Source organism: Marmota flaviventris, chromosome 2 (genome assembly GCF_047511675.1).
Source record: "Marmota flaviventris isolate mMarFla1 chromosome 2, mMarFla1.hap1, whole genome shotgun sequence".
NCBI lineage: Eukaryota > Metazoa > Chordata > Mammalia > Rodentia > Sciuridae > Marmota > Marmota flaviventris.
Window position 1 is genome coordinate 51054840 of NC_092499.1, and position 19288 is coordinate 51074127.

Consider the following 19288-nt stretch of genomic DNA (forward strand, 5'->3'; position numbering starts at 1 on the left):
AACAAGAAAATATAAACTAATCAGAGGATTGAGTAAATGAGATAGTGCTAAAGAATTTGGAAAAGTTGTCCCTGAGATGGAACTTCTAAGCATCTAAGTCAGATTGAGACTTAACTCCACACAGAGGCAAATACACATGCTACATATTACTTTTATTTATTCACTTTTGTAGTGCTGGGGATTGAGCCCAGGGCCTTACACATATAGGCAAGTGATCTACCACTGAGCTACAACCTCAGCCCCCAAATTACATTTTAAATTTGGCAAACTCTGGCTTAAACATATTGCTTAGCCTGTGATTAGTTCTTTGCTTTCTAATCATAAAGTGGATTTTTCTTTCAAGCATATTCACTGCTTCTCCCAAATTTACATAATTTTTTTTTTCAAATTGTTATCAATAACCTCCCACCTCCAGACTCTTTTCATAGGAATTTAAGATGATGTTCCTTAATTATGTTTTTTACATGTCTCTTCTGATATTTTAATCAGTTTATTTCACTCATCACATAAATCAAGCATAAAATTTCCTCCTAAGCTTTTTTTTCACACCTAAGCTTTTGAGAACAGTAGTGTAATTTTGAAGTCTATTTTGCCACCATTATCTCAATGTTTTCAGCATTAAAATTTTCCATATGTGTGAAATCAGATAATTCTTTATGTTCAGATAATTCTCACCACCATCAAGGAACTAAGCCCACCACAGAGGTCAAAAAATAAACAGTTAACCAATTTATTAAGGCTGATTTCCACACAACAATAACATGAGATTTTCATAATGTTTTGAAGAAGCCAGTGGTACATACCTGTAATCCCAGTGATTTGGGAGGCTGAGACAGGAGGATCCCAAGTTCAAGACCAGCCTGAGCAACACAGTGAGGGCTTAAGAAATTTAGCAAGACCCTATCTCAAAATAGAAATTAAAAGCGCAGGGGACGGCCTGGAGTTACACTCAGCGGTAGAGTGCTTGCCTCCCACGTGTGTGGGGCCCTGGGTTCCATCTTCAGCACCATAAACAAACAAAAATATTGTGCCCATCTACAACTTAAAAAAAAAAAAAAAAGTGCAGGGGATGTAACTCAGTGGTAAAGCAACCTGGGTTTAATTCCCAGTACCAAAAGAAAAAAAAAAAATCTATTGGAGAACAAAGGAATTTAATATGTACTGAGGACGTACTAAATGATGAACACAGCATTGTACTGATCGTCTCTATAAAACAGACTGTTAAATCGCCCAGGATCCTAAAAATAGATCGTGTGGAAGCAGGAATATGAACCCCAAGTTTTTGGTTAAGTCTACAAGCATTTGCCTATGGGGAAAAAAAAAATAGGACCTATTACTACACTCTCAACCCTTGGGTACTGCCTGAGGTTGTAAACCGTATTGTAATAATGACATGGCCATACTCACAATTCAATTAAGTAATTGCCATCATACCCCTAAACCAGATCCAGCTCTACTTTTTTCTGTAACCTTTCTTGCTAACATGTCATGTAATTTATGTTTATTATCTGACTCCACACTTTTCCTCCCCACAGAGCTACTTCAGATTTTTCTTTTTGAGGTGCTGGGGATGGAACGTGTTCTACCACTCAGCTACACCTCAGCCCCGGGAAGTATTTTCTCAGCAACAATTTGTACATATATTTCTGGAGCAAAACCAGTTCCCACGTTGGCAGAACCAGAAGCTGGAGGACAGTTACTTCACAAATAGGGCTGCTCCCCCAGATCATGTATTAAACCAACAAGCTCAAGGTCAGGTGAAACGGCCTGACTCTCGCTTTTTCCCTTTAGTAGAGCCTTGCAAAGGTTTTAATCAGACTGTGATTCTCGACTGGCATAACCCCCAATCTCAAATTCCCAATTAATAATAACAAGCTTTGTATCCAAGGTTTTAATTTGTGAGGAAGAAGGTACGTAAAGCCTTTCACAGAGCGTCCACAACAAAACTAGCCTATACTAATTGTTAGCTATCACAACTAATGATTTCCTATTCCTTCTGTGCTTCGCCCACTTTAATCAAGGGAAGCGTGCGCACAACTCCTCTTGGGGCATGCGCATCAACATAATGGCCGCGCCCTTTCGTAATTAAATCATTGAGGTGAGGCAAAATAGACTAGCTTCTGCCCAGCTCAGTATAATTTTGTGGTTAAAACAATTTAAGGCACGTGACAACACAAGCTAAAAGTGATAGAAAGCTCCGCGCCCTCCTTGCCAGAACTGCGGCACCGCTAACTCACGTCCCGGAAAAATCAGGGCCTCTCAAGCCCGCCCCAGCTCTGCGCTAGAAGCCGAGCCAAGCCACCCGCAGCTAACAGGGGAAGGAGCAGACCGCCTTGCCGACTTTTCATTGGCCCAGGGTCACAAAGGCTGGAAGCTTCTCCCCCTTCCGGTTTCTGAGTGGTTGAGGCTAAAAAACAACGCCTATTATCATTGGCCGAACCCAGCTGTCAGTCGTTTCGCGTCTCGCGGCGCGGCACGGCTCGGTGCGGCCTATAGAGCAGCGTCGAAGCCTACTGCAGGGAGAAGATGGCGGTCGCAGTGAGAACTTTGCAGGAACAGCTAGAAAAGGCCAAAGAGAGCCTAAAGAATGTGGATGAGAATATTCGCAAGCTCACCGGGAGAGATCCGAATGACGTGAGGTAAGGGCCGAACGGGAGCTGCGAGCTCGAAGAGGCATCTCAAGTCTAGGTGAATTGGGGACGGGGAGGTCGGCCCTCTCTGAGAGGGCTGGAACATCCAGGCCTGTTCCCCGTGCGGCGGTAGAACCCCGTCGGCGGGGTGGGGAACCTCCTGGCTCCCACTGTAGGGCGCTGGGCTTAGGTACTTGCGGAAGGAGAGGGAGGCCTGGTAGCGCTAGGATGGCCTCCCGACCTGTGAGGAGGCCCGGACTGCCGATTCCCGCCCTCGGCGCTGCAGGCCCGGAACTACAGCACAAAGCCCATTCGCGCTGCGGCGGCCACTCGGCCCGGCCTGGCCCGGAGACCCACCTGGGCCACACTCGGCTACCTCGCACACAGGCTGTGGACTAGGTGCCACTTTCTTGGGGATGGCGGGCTAGGGCCCGACTCAGGTTTGTTAATGTGTGGTGGCATCGAGTCAGTGTAAATTCTGAGATAGCGGTCTTGGAAAAAGAAGGAAATTTAATGAAATTATATTTCCCGATCTGCTTTAAAATACATGGATATTAAACCCTCATTTTAGAACGATTGTTATTTTTTTTCCCTCTGATGTACCACATCTGTGAAAGTGCCCTAGATGTGTCTACATATGATTTTTTTAATTGATTGTAAATATTTTGTAGGCCCATCCAAGCCAGATTGCTGGCCCTTTCTGGTCCTGGTGGAGGTAGAGGACGTGGTAGTTTATTGCTGAGGTAAGATTTCCTTAAGACTTAAACTCGTACTGTAACTGTTGGTACTTACTATGTTAATGTATTTGAACCAAATTCATGCAAATATTAGAATAACAGTGTTTGTGTTATCTTTATTTTGTTTAATGCTGTAATATGCTAGTTTTCTGTGTAGTTATCCTACATCTTCATTTGTGTGTGCAGCTAGGGATTAAAGAATATATTTACTGTTCTATATAAACTTAATTGTACTTTTTAAAGTAATATAAAACTCTTTTGGAGGGGTGGATGTTGCTTACTGCGTGCACTAAGCCCAGGGTGCAAACCCAGTACTAAAAAGAAACCCGGGGGGGGGGGCGGGGGAGCTTTTTGGAGTGAATGCATATTTAAGGCTACTTCAGTGGGAAGACTTTGTTTTTTCTTTAATTCAACCAGATTTTCTTGCAAGTGGAAATACCAGTTCTGTCTTTGTATTTCAAGTGCTTTTATATTGGACATTTTTAATTGCAGGCGTGGATTCTCAGATAGTGGAGGAGGACCCCCAGCCAAACAGAGAGACCTTGAAGGGGCAGTCAGTAGGTATGTTTAAAAAAAATAAAAAGGTTACTCTGTGGGGAGGGAACATGCCTGTAATCTCAGAAGCTAGGGAGCTAACACAGAAGGATGGAAAGTTCAAGGCCAGTCTGGGCAATTTAGTGAGACCATGTATCGAAATGAAAAGGGCTGGTGATGTTAATTCAGTGATATAGTATCCCTAGTTTCAGTCCCCAGTACTGAGAAAAATACATAAAAATTGAACGAATGTAGCTCAGTGGTAGAGCACCCCAGGTTTAAGCCTTAGTACCACCTTTTAAGAAATTCTTGAAAACATTCTAGTATGCTCTCCTTTCTGAAGTGGTACACAAATATAAACATTTAATAGACATTATTGAATTGAATTGTATTAGGATTAGTAGTATATAACTTCCAACTGAGGATCTTTAGTATTTGTTCAAATCAAGACAGCCAACAATCTTCAAAATTCAGATATTCAGGGCTGGGGATATAGCTCAGTTGATAAGAGTGCTTACCTCAAATGTAAAAGTGCTGGGTTTGATCCCCAGCACTACAAAAGAAAGAAACAAACAGTTATTCAGGAAGCGTTGGCACATGCCTATAATCCTAGCATTTTTTGAGGCTAAGGCAGTAGGATCATGAGTTCAGGGCCAGCCTCAGCAACTTGGCCAGGCCCTGGTCAACTCAGTGGACCATGTCTCTAAATAGAATATAAGGGCTGGGGATGTGGCTCAGAGGTAAAGCAACCCTGGGTTCAGTACCTGATACCAATAAATTAATAAATATCCACTCAATGATAACTCAAGTTTTATTCAAAAAAAAAAAAAGATGATGTTCCAGAATATCCAAGATTGGTTGGAACATTAGTTGCTGTACTTTATTTTTCACTGCTAGAGGAAAGAGTAAAATGGGATAGAGACTGGTAGAATGAGGCTTCTGGAGATGCGTCCTAGAAAAAGTAGGCATTTACCATTAGTATGCACTTATCTCAAATTCTACAGTGGTCATTTAAATGATTTTTTTTTTTTTCTTTTTTTGTGCAGGCTGGGCGGGGAGCGACGGACAAGAAGAGAATCACGCCAAGAAAGTGACCCAGAGGATGATGATGTTAAAAAGGTACTGAGATTAAAAGAACATATTAGAGAATTAATATAGTACTTTCACTTTACTGCTATCCCTATGCTAGTTAAATTTCTGAGATTTTGTTTTTTTTGTTTTGTTTTTTTTTCTTTTTGCAGCCAGCGCTGCAGTCTTCAGTTGTAGCTACCTCCAAAGAACGCACACGTCGAGACCTTATCCAGGATCAAAATATGGATGAAAAGGGAAAGCAAAGGTATCTGTAGAATGCTTCTAGTGGGAAAATCTGTCACATAAATTGTTGGATTTATCAAATGCCCATAGTTTCTCTTGGAAAATGGCAAGTTTAATGAAATGAATCCTATTGAATTTTTTTTTTTCTGCTTTTTAGGAACCGACGAATATTTGGCTTGTTGATGGGCACCCTTCAGAAATTTAAACAAGAGTCTACTGTTGCTACTGAAAGGGTATTTATGCAATATTTTGTTTGCTTTGTTTATTTCAGTTACCAGAGTATTCATGTTTAAAAAAGAAAAAAAAACTTAAAAGTTCTTTAGACTTAATTTCAAGCCTAAAATAAAGTAAGAATTCATTAAACTTTCTAAGATTGTTGTATTTTCAGCTGGTGACAGGGGTGGGAGTTGCTGTATATTGAATGAACTTCTATTTGTGGTACAAAGACCATGACCTGTAAATCTTGAGAACTGGATTCTAATCTAAGCTCTTTAACAATCTCATTGTGTAGTTAGACAAATCACTTCATTTCTCTAGGTCTCAGTACTTTCTTTGAAACAAAAGTAGTTGATTTTGCAACTAGTCCAGTGATCATAATTTTTAAGACGTGCACACACACATCTACCCTTCACAGTTTATTTAACTGTCACCTTTCTAGAATTTTTCTTTTGTTAAAACTACAAAATTGTGTCTGGAGTTTATTCTCAGGTTATTGCTTCTAAAAGAGAACTACTACAGTTGAAAGGGAGTTAGCAATTCAATTATGGGTGATTCATAAATTATTTTAGTTTTTACATGTTAATTTTGAGACTGTAAAAAGCTTAAAAGCATGTTAATGTTTGAAGAATAAGTTGATAGGTTTTTGAAGCAGGCAGAGAGGAAAACACTACTTTGTTGGTTAGGACTCCTGTCACATTGTTTGATTTGGAGAAAAGAACAAATGAAGATAACTTGGAAGGGTAGCACCAATTTTTTTTTTAGGTTAACTTATTTATTTAGTTAGTTAGTTGTAGATGGACACAATATCTTTATTTCTATGTGGTGATGTAGTGCTAAGGATCAAACCCAGTGCCCCACAAATATGAGGCAAGTACTCTACCACTGAGCTACAGCCCCAGCCCTGTAGGTTAACTTTTAAGAAAGAACCTTACTTAAACTTTATGATGGAATGGAACATTGGTCATTTTATGGCTAATGGCTTCTAAATGCTCAGTTCTGGTATCCTAAGTTGAAAATACGAAACATGCAGAAAAGTTTCTGTAGTAAAATTGTAATGTTTCATGTAATCCGCATGTATATTTTTTCTGTAATTAAACTAAAGTCAAGTACTTCTTGATTTGATTTTATCTGGACATAAATATTAAAGCAATTTACTTATTTTTAGCAAAAGAGACGCCAGGAAATTGAACAAAAACTTGAAGTTCAGGCAGAAGAAGAGAGAAAGCAAGTTGAAAACGAGAGGAGAGAACTATTTGAAGAGAGACGTGCTAAACAGACAGAATTGCGGCTTTTGGAACAGAAGGTTGAGCTTGCGCAGCTGGTGAGTAATGTTTCAGAATCCTAGGATTGGTAATCCTTTCTGTTTACGAAGGCACTGACCTTTTACCTCTTCTTTAGCAAGAAGAGTGGAATGAACATAATGCCAAGATAATTAAATACATAAGAACTAAGACAAAGCCCCATTTATTCTATATTCCTGGAAGAATGTGTCCAGCTACCCAAAAACTAATAGAAGAATCACAGAGAAAAATGAATGGTAAGTACATGAAAAAGCCTGTTTTGAAATTTTCTTAATGAATAAGATAATACGTTCACACAGAAATATTTGTTTCCTAAAATAATCGTGATTGAATAGTCTAGTTTTGGGGGCAGTTTTGTTTTTTAAGATTTTCTGAGATGCCAGTGAAGTTGGACTGAAGGAGTGTTTCGTGATGGATTTCACCTGAGACTCATTTTGTAGGCAGTGATTATGCATGTGTATTTCTGAAATTATTTGTGTAAGATAACTTTTTGCTTGATAGTCTTGGTAGCCATATAAAAATGCTAATGAGACAAAGTTCATAGAAGGATGTACATATGGAGGTATAAACATGATTTATTTTTCCTTGGGATCAGAAAAATTAATGCATGATTATACTAACTATAAAACTGGTTGTGCTTTAAGGAAGTTTTGTCTAGCATAAAGTTAAGTAGCAAGAGTGACCTTTCTCATCAGGTGTGGTCCAGTTTTGCCTACTACAGTTTTTTAGTGTATAAGTTTCTAGTAGGTCTTTGCTTGAGTTATGTCAGTTTGTAATTATTTATTTGCCATAATCAATATTTTGTCATTATCTCTTTACAAAAAGACATTTAGAAGAAGCTGACAGTTTGTGACCAGGTATAAAGTTGTGACTGAATTTTCTCGATTATAGTAAATTTTACACGTGTAAATTTGTATTTTTAGCTTTATTTGAAGGTAGACGCATCGAATTTGCAGAACAAATAAATAAAATGGAGGCTAGGCCTAGAAGACAATCAATGAAGGAAAAAGAGCATCAGGTGGTGCGTAATGAAGAACAGAAGGCGGAACAAGAAGAGGGTAAGGTGGCTCAGCGAGAGGAAGAGTTGGAGGAGACAGGTAATCAGCACAATGATGTAGAAATAGAGGAAGCAGGAGAGGAAGAGGAAAAGGAAGTAGGTATAGTTCATAGCGATGCAGAAAAAGAACAGGAGGAAGAGGAACAAAAACAGGAAATGGAGGTTAAGATGGAGGAGGAAACTGAGGTAAGGGAAAGTGAGAAGCAGCAAGATAGTCAGCCTGAAGAAGTTATGGATGTGCTAGAGATGGTTGAAAATGTCAAAAATGTAATTGCTGAGCAGGAAGTAATGGAAACTAATCAAGTTGAAAGTATAGAGCCTTCAGAAAATGAAACTAGCAAAGAATTGGAGCCAGAGATGGAATTTGACGTTGAGCCAGATAAAGAATGTAAATCTCTCTCTCCTGGAAAAGAGAATGTTAGTGCTCTAGAAATGGAAAAGGAATCTGAGGAAAAAGAAGAAAAAGATTCTGAGCCCCAGTCTGAGCCTATGGCTCAACTTCAAACCCAGCCCCAACCCCAATCCCAACCTCAATCCCAACCCCAGCCCCAGCCCCAGCCCCAACCCCAACCCCAACCTCAGTCCCAGCCAATACTTCAACCCCAGCCTCTCTCTCAGCCTGAGACTTTGCCATTAGCTGTTTTACAGCCACCACCTCAGGTTATTCAGGAGCAAGGGAATTTACTACCTGAGCGGAAGGAGTTTCCTTTAGAGACTGTCAAACTTCCTGAGGTGCCAGTAGAGCCAATCTTGACAGCACATTCAGAAAGCAAAACCAAAACCAAAACTAGAAGCAGAAGTAGAGGTCGAGCTAGAAATAAAACAAGCAAGAGCAGAAGTCGAAGCAGCAGCAGTAGTAGTACTAGTAGCAGTTCAACCAGTAGCAGCAGTGGAAGCAGTTCCAGCAGTGGCAGTAGTAGTAGTCGAAGCAGTTCCAGTAGTAGCTCCAGTACAAGTGGTAGCAGCAGCAGAGATAGTAGCAGCAGCACTACTAGTAGTAGTGAGAGTAGAAGTCGGAGTAGGGGCCGAGGGCATAATAGAGATAGAAAGCACAGAAGGAGCGTGGATCGGAAGCGAAGGGATACTTCAGGGCTAGAGAGAAGTCACAAATCTTCAAAAGGTGGTAGTAGTAGAGATACAAAAGGATCAAAGGATAAGAATTCCCGGTCCGACAGAAAGAGGTCTATATCAGAGAGTAGTCGATCAGGCAAAAGATCTTCAAGAAGTGAAAGAGACCGAAAATCAGACAGGAAAGACAAAAGGCGTTAATGGAAGAAGCCAGGCTTTCTTAGCCTATTCTTTGCAGCAGAAGATTTCTTGATGAGTAAAAGGATTACCTTTCCTTGTAAGGAGGATGCTGCCTTAAACATTGCATGTTGTAAAAAATCTTTTTGGAAAATACAGACTGTTTGTTTACCAGACATTCTTGTACTTTTTGCATAATTTTGTAAGAGTTATTTATCAAAATTATGTGAGGTTCCAAAATATGTAAAATAATAATAATAAAAAAAGATTAACATCCCTTGTCATCTTTTTTAAATATCCTATACTCTTCAGTAAGAATCTGTATATTTTAATAGGTAAATCTTTAAGTCTGTTCCCTTCTAATTCTGTATCATACATTGCTTTTGTAGAAATAAATGTGCATTTCTTTCATTATTTTTGGGATGTTCTTGTTGACACTTGTATAATAAATATCCTCTTGGTGTCATTTTCAGCTTTTATAACTAGATATTGAACATAATTAGAATGTTTTTGAAGGTTTCATCACTTTTATTTACCTTAGACAATTGTTTTGAGTTCTCAGAGTCAGATCTTTGCAACTTTGAGGGGGAATAGTTCTCTCTAAAATCATTTACTGTTTTCTAATCTCCCTTGTTTTAATCTAAGCATTGTCCTGTTTCTCATTTTTAAACCATATAGTTGGTAGATAACTTAAAAACAGTATGATTTGGTTGTCATTTTCCTGATTATGGGAGCATCATTCTTTTGTCTTCATGGTTACTTGTGTGATAACAACATATACAATCTGTTAAAAATAATGACTTCTTTCTAGGGGAGGGAGGTAGAAGTATCTTCTAAACTTGGATTTTGAGTTTGTGGTCTTGTCTTAACTTTTGTGTTGGCGCTAACTGAAACATGCCGATATGTGTTTTCAAGAATTTTTGTGTAAGGGTGTTATATGAAAGTTTACAAAATGAAGGAAGTTCATCTAGAGTTGAATATGTAAGCAAGTTAGCACACAAGTGTACCGAGTGATTATTAACTTTGTTGTTTTATAAATTTGTATGAACTTGAGTATCTGTTGCCCATTACTATACATGTGCAAATAAATGTGGCTTAGACTTGTGTGACTGCTTAAGACTAGTACTTGTATTAACTTCTTGATGCTTTATAAGAGAGTAAATTGCAAATGACCTTTTTTTTGAGTTAATGTAAGTTTTAGGCTTGACTTTGAATATTAAATATGCCTTCTCTTGACAAGTAAAATGGTTATAGTGAAAATGTGAACAAGCATTTCCAGTTAGCTTTTGTGTCAGTACAGCTCACTTATGTAAGTGTAAGCAAACATGTTAAAAAGAACTCTTAAGATGCTCTTTTCTTGGAATGATTATTAAAAACAGTACATGGCCAGAACTCAAATTGCAGAACCATCTACATCCCTGATTCAGTTTTCACCAAGAGTAAGCTTCATGTATAGCTTGTAGTACTCTGTAGCAAATTGTTATTTCCTGTGTGCCACAAGAGGGAACAGGTTGGTGAATGATGAAATGAATGGGATGGCTGTAAATTTAACTTGGTTGAGGGGGGAGAACCTTATTTGACTCTTCCTAGGTGTAAAGATCCTTTGTATAGGATTTCAGGGTATAAAGTCTAGTAGTAGAGGGCTCGCATAGCATGAGGCTTTGGATTCAGTCCTCCATACCACCAAAATAAGTGTGAAGTAAGCATTGTTCACTCAGTCTTTGTGTGTGGTGCTGGGAACCCAGCACCTTGCTCATTCATGCTAAATGTACACACTACTACCATTGAGCTATATACTCTGGGCTTCCTTTTTGTTTGTTTATTAAGCCAGAAGTGCTTAACCACTGAGCCACATCCCTAGCCCTTTATTTTTTTATTTAGAGACACCAAGTTGCTAAGGCTGCCACTTATTCATCTGGAAAATGTGAGCATTTGTACTTTAAGTGAAATTGTTGGGGTTGGTAGTTTAACTATTTTTAACTAACATTTAACTGGTAAGCATTTTTAAATTGCAAGGTTTAATTTTTTAAATTCTAAGATGTTTCCAATTAATGCTTTATCCTTAGCAATTAAGTTTTATGGAACTCACATTCAGAGAACCAGGAATTATTTATTCAGATAAAAGGAATGTAAAAGTAATCACAATTTTCTTGGGGGGTAAACACAAGAGGCGGCCTCCTACTATGTATCACAAGTTAGTGTTTATGGAAAGTTTAGAAGCCAAAAGGGTAGGGCTACTAAGAACTGAAGTAAGTTTGGAGCTCTGTTAATTAGCAAAGACGTCTGAGGGGCTGTTCAGGGAAACATACTTATTCTAATTCCAAGTTTTGGATAACCATTGAAATTCAATGATATATATGTGTGTGTGTGTGTGTGTATATATATATTCAATGATATATATATATATTCAATGAGCTATATTTCCAATCTAGAGTACTACAATCTGTAGAACTCTGGTAACTATTCAGGTAATTTAGGCTAAGTAAAACCCACTGAAGCAATGTCAAAATAAATTTAGAAGTAGTGACATGGCCCAGTGCTATTAGAACAAAGGACTAAGGTATTTTTTGAAGCTAAAGCACTTAAACGTGAGGGCTTTTTTGTTTTGTTTTAATTTGTGAATTCAGACTGATGAAATCTTTGGCTATTTTTCCTTTTTGAAATGCTACCAAAACAATACAGAAAACATGTTAGCCATCACATGTCAGTGGGAGGGGGCTGGGATTGTGGCTCAATGGTAGAGTGCTTGCCTAGCATGTGTGAGGCACTGGCTTCCATTCTCAGCACCACATATAAAAAAATAAAGATCCATTGACTGTTAGATAAAAATGTCAGAGAGCCTGAAAGTTGGTAAAAATATACCTAAGGTATCTGAGGATTTTTTAAATGCACTTTTAAAAGATAATGCAGAAATGGCTACAACTGCTTCCCCTTGATGACTTCCCTATTAATAATAAATTGTTATTTTCTTATATTTAACACTACTTTGTTCAGTTATACTTTATTGTCTGTAGAATGCAGACTCCATAGTAACAGGGATGCCTGCCACTAGAGCTTTCTTTGAGGTACTTAGAATAGGACTTCCTGTGTAGCAGACATTCAGTGTTATCACGACTTAATTTATGACAGGTCCTTGACATTTTTATTCCAAATTATGGAAACAACATTTTGACTTTTTTTTTTAATGCTATGTAACTAAATGGTGTCAAGAGTGCTGTTTGTTAAATAAGCTCAATGGCATAGCCATGCAGTGTGCCCTGGGTTTGATCCCAGCACCATGCCAGAAAACACACACATACCTAGTAAAATATATCTGTGAAGGAACATGGGTGGATACAGATGAAAATCAGAGGTTCTGTCGAATTACTAGGATAGACCCTATCTCTCTTTAAGAATCCATGTTGTGAGCTGGATGTGGTGGCACATGCAGCCTCAGCAGATTAGTGAGATACTAGGCAACTCGGCAAGACCCTGTCTCTAAATAAAATGAAAAAAGGGCTGGGGATGTTGCTCAGTGGGTTAAATTCCCTGTACCAAAAAAAAAAAAAAAAAATCCATGTTGTCTTAGGCACCAGCATATGTATAGCTTTACTGTGCTAGATGGGAAGAAAATCTTAAGTAACCAAGATTGTAAAATGAAAATTTAAAAAAAAACTTGTGTCTTTTAATTCAAGTTATGTGAACATGATTGCATTTGATACCATCAGAGCCCCCCCTTTCCTTCCTTCCTCCCTCCCTCCCTCCCTCTCTCAGGGTACTCCACCACTGAGCCACATCCCCAATCCGATTTTGTATTTTATTTAGAGACAGAGTCTCACTAAGTTGCTTAGTACTTCACTGTTGCTAAGCCTGGCTTTGAACTCTCATTCCTCCTGTCTCAGCCTCCCAAGCCACTGGGATTATAGGCACGTGCCACCGTACCAGCTCCAAAGGGATTTTTTCTGGGTCTCATTTTATTCCTATTTGAGATGTGATATTTGAGTTATTTGTTATCTCTCTCAGCAAAAACTTATCTTCTGCCTCTAACCTGACAAGAAAAACCTTGGTACCTCATAATTTAAGATGACTTTCTTTTTACATTCTTCCTAGGAATTATGAAAGTTTTTAGTGGAATGATCTAACTTCTACATTATTGGAAATAGAGTTCAGTATATTTCAACAAATATTTAAAAACTTACTGTACGCTGGGCATGGTAGTGTACGCCTGTAATCCCAGTAGTTTGGAAGCCTGAGGGTGGAGGATCTCGAGTTTGAGATCAGCCTCAGCAATTGAGTGAAGACCCTGGGGGTGTGGCTCAGGGGGTAAGTGCCCCTGTATTCAATTCCTGGTAAGAAGAAAAAAAAAAGTTAAATTTCTGCTCTCATGGAGCTTACCATTCCTTTTCTCTTTCTCTTTTTCCTTTCTTTCTTGGTGGTACTAGGGATTGAACCCAGAACCTAAAGCATGCTAGGTTAGTAGGTAAGCACTTCATCACTGAGAGAGATCCTATTTTTTTTCCTTCACTCAGAATCACTAAATTGCCCAAGCTGGCCTGGATTTTGCGAGGCAGTTCTGTTATCCTTCAAGTAACTGGGATCAGAGTTATAGATGCTCACTACCATTCTGGCTCATTCTTAATCATTATTCCTTCAGATATTGCTTCTAATTTTCTTTTTTCTTCTTGGATTCAGTTTAGACACATGTTAAAAGCTGAAAAGCTCAATCTTGCCTCAGTATTTTTTTTTCTCTCTCCTTTTTTTTTTTTTTTTTTTGGCAAGGGGAGTCAGGTTACTTGGGGTTGGACCTAGGAGCTCTTTACCTTTTTTTTTTTTGGTACCAAGGATTGAACACAGAGGCACTTAACCACTGAACATGTCACATCCCTTTTTATTTTTTTATTTATTTTTCAAATATTTTTTTCGTTGTAGTTGGATACAATACCTTTATTTTACTTATTTTTTATGTGGTGCTGAGGATTGAACCCAGCGTCTTTCACGTGCTAGGCGAGCACTCTATACCTTTTTTATTTTGAGACAGGGTCTTAACTAAGTTGCTTAGGGCCTCACTAAATTGCTAAGACTGGCTTTGAATTTGCGATCCTCCTGCCTCAGCCTCCTGAACTGAGACCCAACCCTTCTTTTTTTTTAAATTTTAGATGGGGTCTGGCTAAGTTGCTGAGGCTGGCCTTAAACTCATGATCCTCCTACCTCAGCCTCCCAAGTCCCTGGGACTACAGGTGTATGCCACCACACCCAACTTCTTCAGTATCTTTGAATTTATCACATCTATTTCTTCATCCTGAATTCTGAGTAATTTCTTTTGATAAATCTCTGGTTTGTTTAATTCATGTCATTCATGTTCCCCAACTTTATATTTTATATTTATACTTAAATATACTATATACCACAACACAATTTTAACAGAAATAGAATTATACTATCTTTGCAGTATTCCCTGTACTAAATAAAATACATCTTTGCATAACAACTATTTCTTGCACTCACTCTTCCTCTCTCTCCTGTTTGCTAATGTTTGAGCTTAAACCCAGGACTTCATACATGGCAGGCAAGTGTTCTACCACTGTGCTCAATCCTCATCCCCATATTCCTACTATTTTTTTTTTTTAATTTTTTAGCTGCAGGTGAACACAATACCTTTATTTTGTTTTTATGTGGTGCTGAGGATCAAACCCAGTGCCTCACACGCACTAGGCAAGCGCTCCACCACTGAGCCACAACTCCAGCTCTGTATCCCTAATATTTTTAAGAGCTACAGCAAGCTGCAGGAGTGCACACACGTTATCCTAATGGCTCAAGAGGCTGAGGCAGGAGGATCACAAGTTCAAAACCAGCCTCAGTAATTTAACAAGACCCTAAGCAACTTAGTGAAATCCTGTCTAACAATATAAAATAAAAAAGGCTGGAGATGTGGCTCAGTGGTAAAGTGCCCCTGAGTTAGATCCCTAGTACCAAAAATAAATAACAATTAGGGATGTGGCTGAGTGGTTGGTTAAGTGTCCCTGGGTTTGATTCTTGGTACCAAAATAAAATTTTTAAAAAAAGGAAACTGCAGAATTTTGTACTGTACGAGTGATAATAGTCTGAAATCTTTTTCCCCCCAATCTTTCATTAGATCTAAGTGCTAGGTAGGGAAATGCAATCCATGTAGACACTACATTTCTCGTGTCTGGCAGCTAGACATGGTCACGTTCAACCTCTCCTCCACTTTTCTTCCCCTTTACCATACACTGTAGCATGTTTGGTAGCAGTAAGCATGGACTACACTGGAGAAAAGTAGAGCAAAACAGTGGAAGGAATCTGGATGATCTTGAGGTGTAGCCCCTTGGACCTCCTATCCTGATTGCAAATTTGTATTTTCAGTCTTGTTTAAGACCAATTATTTGATGTCTATTTAAGCAAATGAGTTAATTGTCTATAATTAACAATAAAGATTGACTTCTAAATTGTTTGTAATCTTTCATTATAAGTAATGCTGTATAAAATTATCTACCTAGGGTAGGTTCATATGCATAAAATTGATGAAACCATAAGACATTTGAAACATTTTGGAAAAGCATACAATTTATACTCCTACCATCTGCAGAGGAGATTGCTTTCCTCTCTAAATTCTTCCCAACACTGGTTTTATCAAATTTATTTATTTATTTTGGTACTGATGATTGAACCCAGGGGCACTCAACCATTCAGCCACATCCCCAGCCCTTTTTATTAGTCTTTATTTTTGTCCATTTTAAATTAGTTTTTTTAAAATATTGATTTGAGCTCCTTATATATGTTGGATGTTGATAAACCCCTTATCAAATATTTTCTCCCATTTCATAGATTATCTCTTCACACTGTTCCTTGTTTCCTTTACTGGACAAAACCTTTTTAGTTTGATATAATCTCATTTGTCGATTTGGGGGTTTTGTTGCCTGTATTTCTAGGGTCATATCCAGGAAATCTTTACCTAAAAGAGTGTCTTAAATAGTTTTTCCTATTTTCTTCTAGTAGTTTAATACTTTTGGGTCCTTTATTTAAATTTGTGATCCATTTTGAGTTGATTTTTGTATATGGTAAGAGATGAGTCTAGTTTCATTCTGCATATGAATACCCAGTTTTCCCATAACCATTTATTGACGAGAATGTCCTTTCTCCAATGTATGTTCTTGGTGGTTAAACTCTAGATATGTGTATTTATTTCCGTTGTGTGTTTTTTGTTTTGTTTTGTTTTGTATTCAGGATTGAGCCCATGGGTGCTTTACCACTGAGCTATATTCCCAGTCTTTTTTAATTGTTTATTTTGAGAGAGGGTCTCACTAGGTTGCTGAGGGTCCCACAAGTTGCTTAGGATGACCTTGAATTGTAATCTACCTATTTCAGTCTGCCAAATCACTTGGATTATAGGCATGTGCCACTGTGTCCAGCTGTATCTATTTATTTTTAATGAAAACTTTAGAGTGACTTCTCAAGTACCAAAAAGTGCTAATTTTGGCTGTGATTGAATTGACTTTTTTTTTTTTTTTTCATACTGGGAATTGAACCCAGGGGTGCTCAACAACTGAACCACATCTTCAGCCTTTTTTTTTTTTTTTTTTAAATATTTATTTTTTAGTTTTAGGTAGACAAAATATCTTTATTTTATTTATTTTTTTATGTGGTGCTGAGAATCGAATCTAGGGCCTCACGCATGGTAGGCAAGCATGCTACCACTTGAACTACATCCCCAGGCCCTCTTCAGCCTTTTTAAATATTTTATTTAGAGACAGTATCTCACTAAGTTGCTTAGGGCCTTGCTATGTTGCTGAGGCTGACCTTGAACTCATGATCCTCCTGCCTCAGCCTCCAGAGCCACTGGGATTACAGGCATGCCTCAACCTCCTGAGGCACTGGGATTACAGGCATGGACCACTGCTCCTTGCTTTGACTTTTAAATTATCAACATCTTTGGAATATTGTATCTATCCAAACAAATAAGTATAATTCTCCATGTTTTCGATTGTTTTATATTACTTAGTTTAAAATGGAATGGTTTTCTTCATCCAGATTCTACATGTTTGTAAGTTTTCCCAAATGTTTGTTTGCATGTGTTTGCTATTATGAGTATAATTTTTTTCCCTTTCCTTGTATTTCTACTTATTTGTTGTGGTTTACAGAAAAAATTTATCATTGTAATAGCACAATTTATATATTTCAAATGGACAAAAATTAGTATAATTAACAATATTGTGAGATAAATTGCTGCTAGAGTGATTGTGCACACCTGTAATCCCAGAGGCTCAGGAGGCTGAGGCAGGAGGATTGCAAGTTCAAAACTAGCCTCAGCAATTTAGCGAGGACTAAGCAACTAAGTGAGACCCTTTTTCTAAATAAAATACAAAAATTAAAAGGTGGGTGGGCTGGGATGTGGCACAATGGTTAAGTGCTCTGAATTCAATCCCCAGTACCAAAAAAAGATAAATCGCCTTTGGGAGCTTCCTTTCCAATACTTTGAGGTCTACAGGATATACCTAGAAAATTTACTACTGTAAAAAATGACTGCTTAGGCTGGGATTTTGGCCCAGTGGTAGAGTGCTTGCCTCATACATGTGAGTCACTGGGTTCAATCCTCAGCACCACATAAAAATAAGTGAACAAAATAAAGATATTGTGTCCATGTATAACTAAAAAAATATTTTAAAAAAATGACTGCTTAACTCAAATTAAGCAGGGGGAGGGCCTATTTTATTTTATTTTATTTTTTCTTTTCTTCGTACTGGGGATTGAACCCAGGTGCACTTTGTCACGAGCTACCTCCCCAACCCTTTTTATTTTCTATTTTGAGACCATCTTATGAAGTTGCTTAGGGCCTCACTAAGTTGCTGAGACTGACCTCAAACTTGCAAACCTCCTGTCTCATCCTTCCAAGTTGCTGGGATTATAGTCATGCACCAATATTCAGCTTTCTTTTAATTGCTATAACTCATCCTTCTGGCAATTTGAGGGAGTTTCATATTTTCTTTAGACATCAAGTACTGCAGCCCTTGCAGAACAAATTTGATGCTATATGAATTCTGTTATTTTGCTAGCATTGATATGGCTCTTGGGTTCACCACTCCATTAGAACTATTAACACCATTCATATTGATTTTTTGTTACAAATCCTGTAAAGAAGGGTACTTCTGGGTATTTAGATCCACTTTGTATTTTCAGGCTGTGTATTCAGTTTTCATAAATTGAGCCCATAATGGCTGCCATCTTACATTGCTCTCACTCAAAGGCTGTCATATATAGTAAATTTTAAAATGTTTTTCCAATTTGCAGGAAGCTCCTGTTTTCCTTTTGTCTATAGTGTAGACCCTTGTGACTCTGTTTTCCGTGACATGGTTGGTTGGATCATAGTTAAAGAAACTATGTAAGGCCATTCACCAGAAGATTAGAGAATCTCTTTTTTTGTGTGTTTGGAACTTTAACATGTTTTCTTTTCCTTTTTATTTATTTTTCTACTATCAGGGGTACTTAAATATTGGACCATATCCCCAGCCCATTTTTTGTCATTTGTTTTGTTGTTTTTTGTTTTGTTTTTGTTTGAGACCAGGTCTCACTAAGTAGCTGAGGCTGGCTTTGAACTTGAGAATATCCTGCCTTAGCCTCCTGAGTTGCTGGGATTACAGGCATGTGCCATCACACCCGGCTCAAACATGTTTTCTTTTTGTTTTTTGTTTTTGCTGGGGATTGAACTCAGGGATGCTATACCACTGAGCTATATCCTCAGTCTTTTTATTTTTTATTTTGAGACAGGGTCTTGCTAACTTGCTGCTAAATTGCCATGGCTGACCTCAAACTTGCAATCCTTCTGTCTCTGCCTCCTAAGCCTGGGATTAGAAGCATGTGCCACCTCACCTGGCCCCATAGATGTTTAACTGAAGTAGTAAGTCTGGCCATTCAGGCTGCTGTTACAAAAATACCATAAACAGGAAGGCTTATAAACAACAGAAATTTATTTCCCAGAATAAATTCTGAGTTTTGGAGGCTAGGAAGTTCAAGAAGATTTAGTCTGGTTAGGGCCTGCTTCCTCATACATATCCCCTTCTCTTTATGTCCCACATGGTAGAAGGGGTAAGGAGTCTCTCCTGGTTCACTTTTATAAGAGCACTCATACTTTTAATGACCCCTCCTTCAAATACCATCACCTTTGGATTAGGATTTCAACATAAGTTTTGGAGAGATACAAATATTCAGACCACAGCAGATTCTTATTTCAATAATATATAATTTTTCCTTTTGAAACTG

General features: G+C 38.2%; 1 protein-coding gene across 1 annotated transcript; it reads left to right on the top strand.

Annotated features, from left to right (window-relative positions):
* The first annotated feature begins 2459 nt into the window (after positions 1-2459).
* On the top strand, positions 2460-10154 carry Pnn (pinin, desmosome associated protein). The gene is made up of 9 exons (XM_027929553.2): positions 2460-2639; positions 3302-3373; positions 3860-3928; positions 4948-5020; positions 5143-5237; positions 5373-5448; positions 6600-6755; positions 6833-6971; positions 7659-10154. The coding sequence occupies exons 1-9, from the start codon at positions 2527-2529 to the stop codon at positions 9059-9061; spliced, it is 2196 nt and encodes a 731-aa protein (XP_027785354.2). The 5' UTR covers positions 2460-2526; the 3' UTR covers positions 9062-10154.
* The last annotated feature ends 9134 nt before the right edge of the window (positions 10155-19288 follow it).

Bases quoted from the DNA above. Each gene is read 5' to 3' on its own strand.
- Pnn (XM_027929553.2), top strand. From the start codon at position 2,527: ATGGCGGTCGCAGTGAGAACTTTGCAGGAACAGCTAGAAAAGGCCAAA. The intron at 2,640-3,301 runs GTAAGGGCCGAA...AATATTTTGTAG, and splicing joins AGAGATCCGAATGACGTGAG to GCCCATCCAAGCCAGATTGC. The intron at 3,374-3,859 runs GTAAGATTTCCT...TTTTAATTGCAG, and splicing joins CGTGGTAGTTTATTGCTGAG to GCGTGGATTCTCAGATAGTG.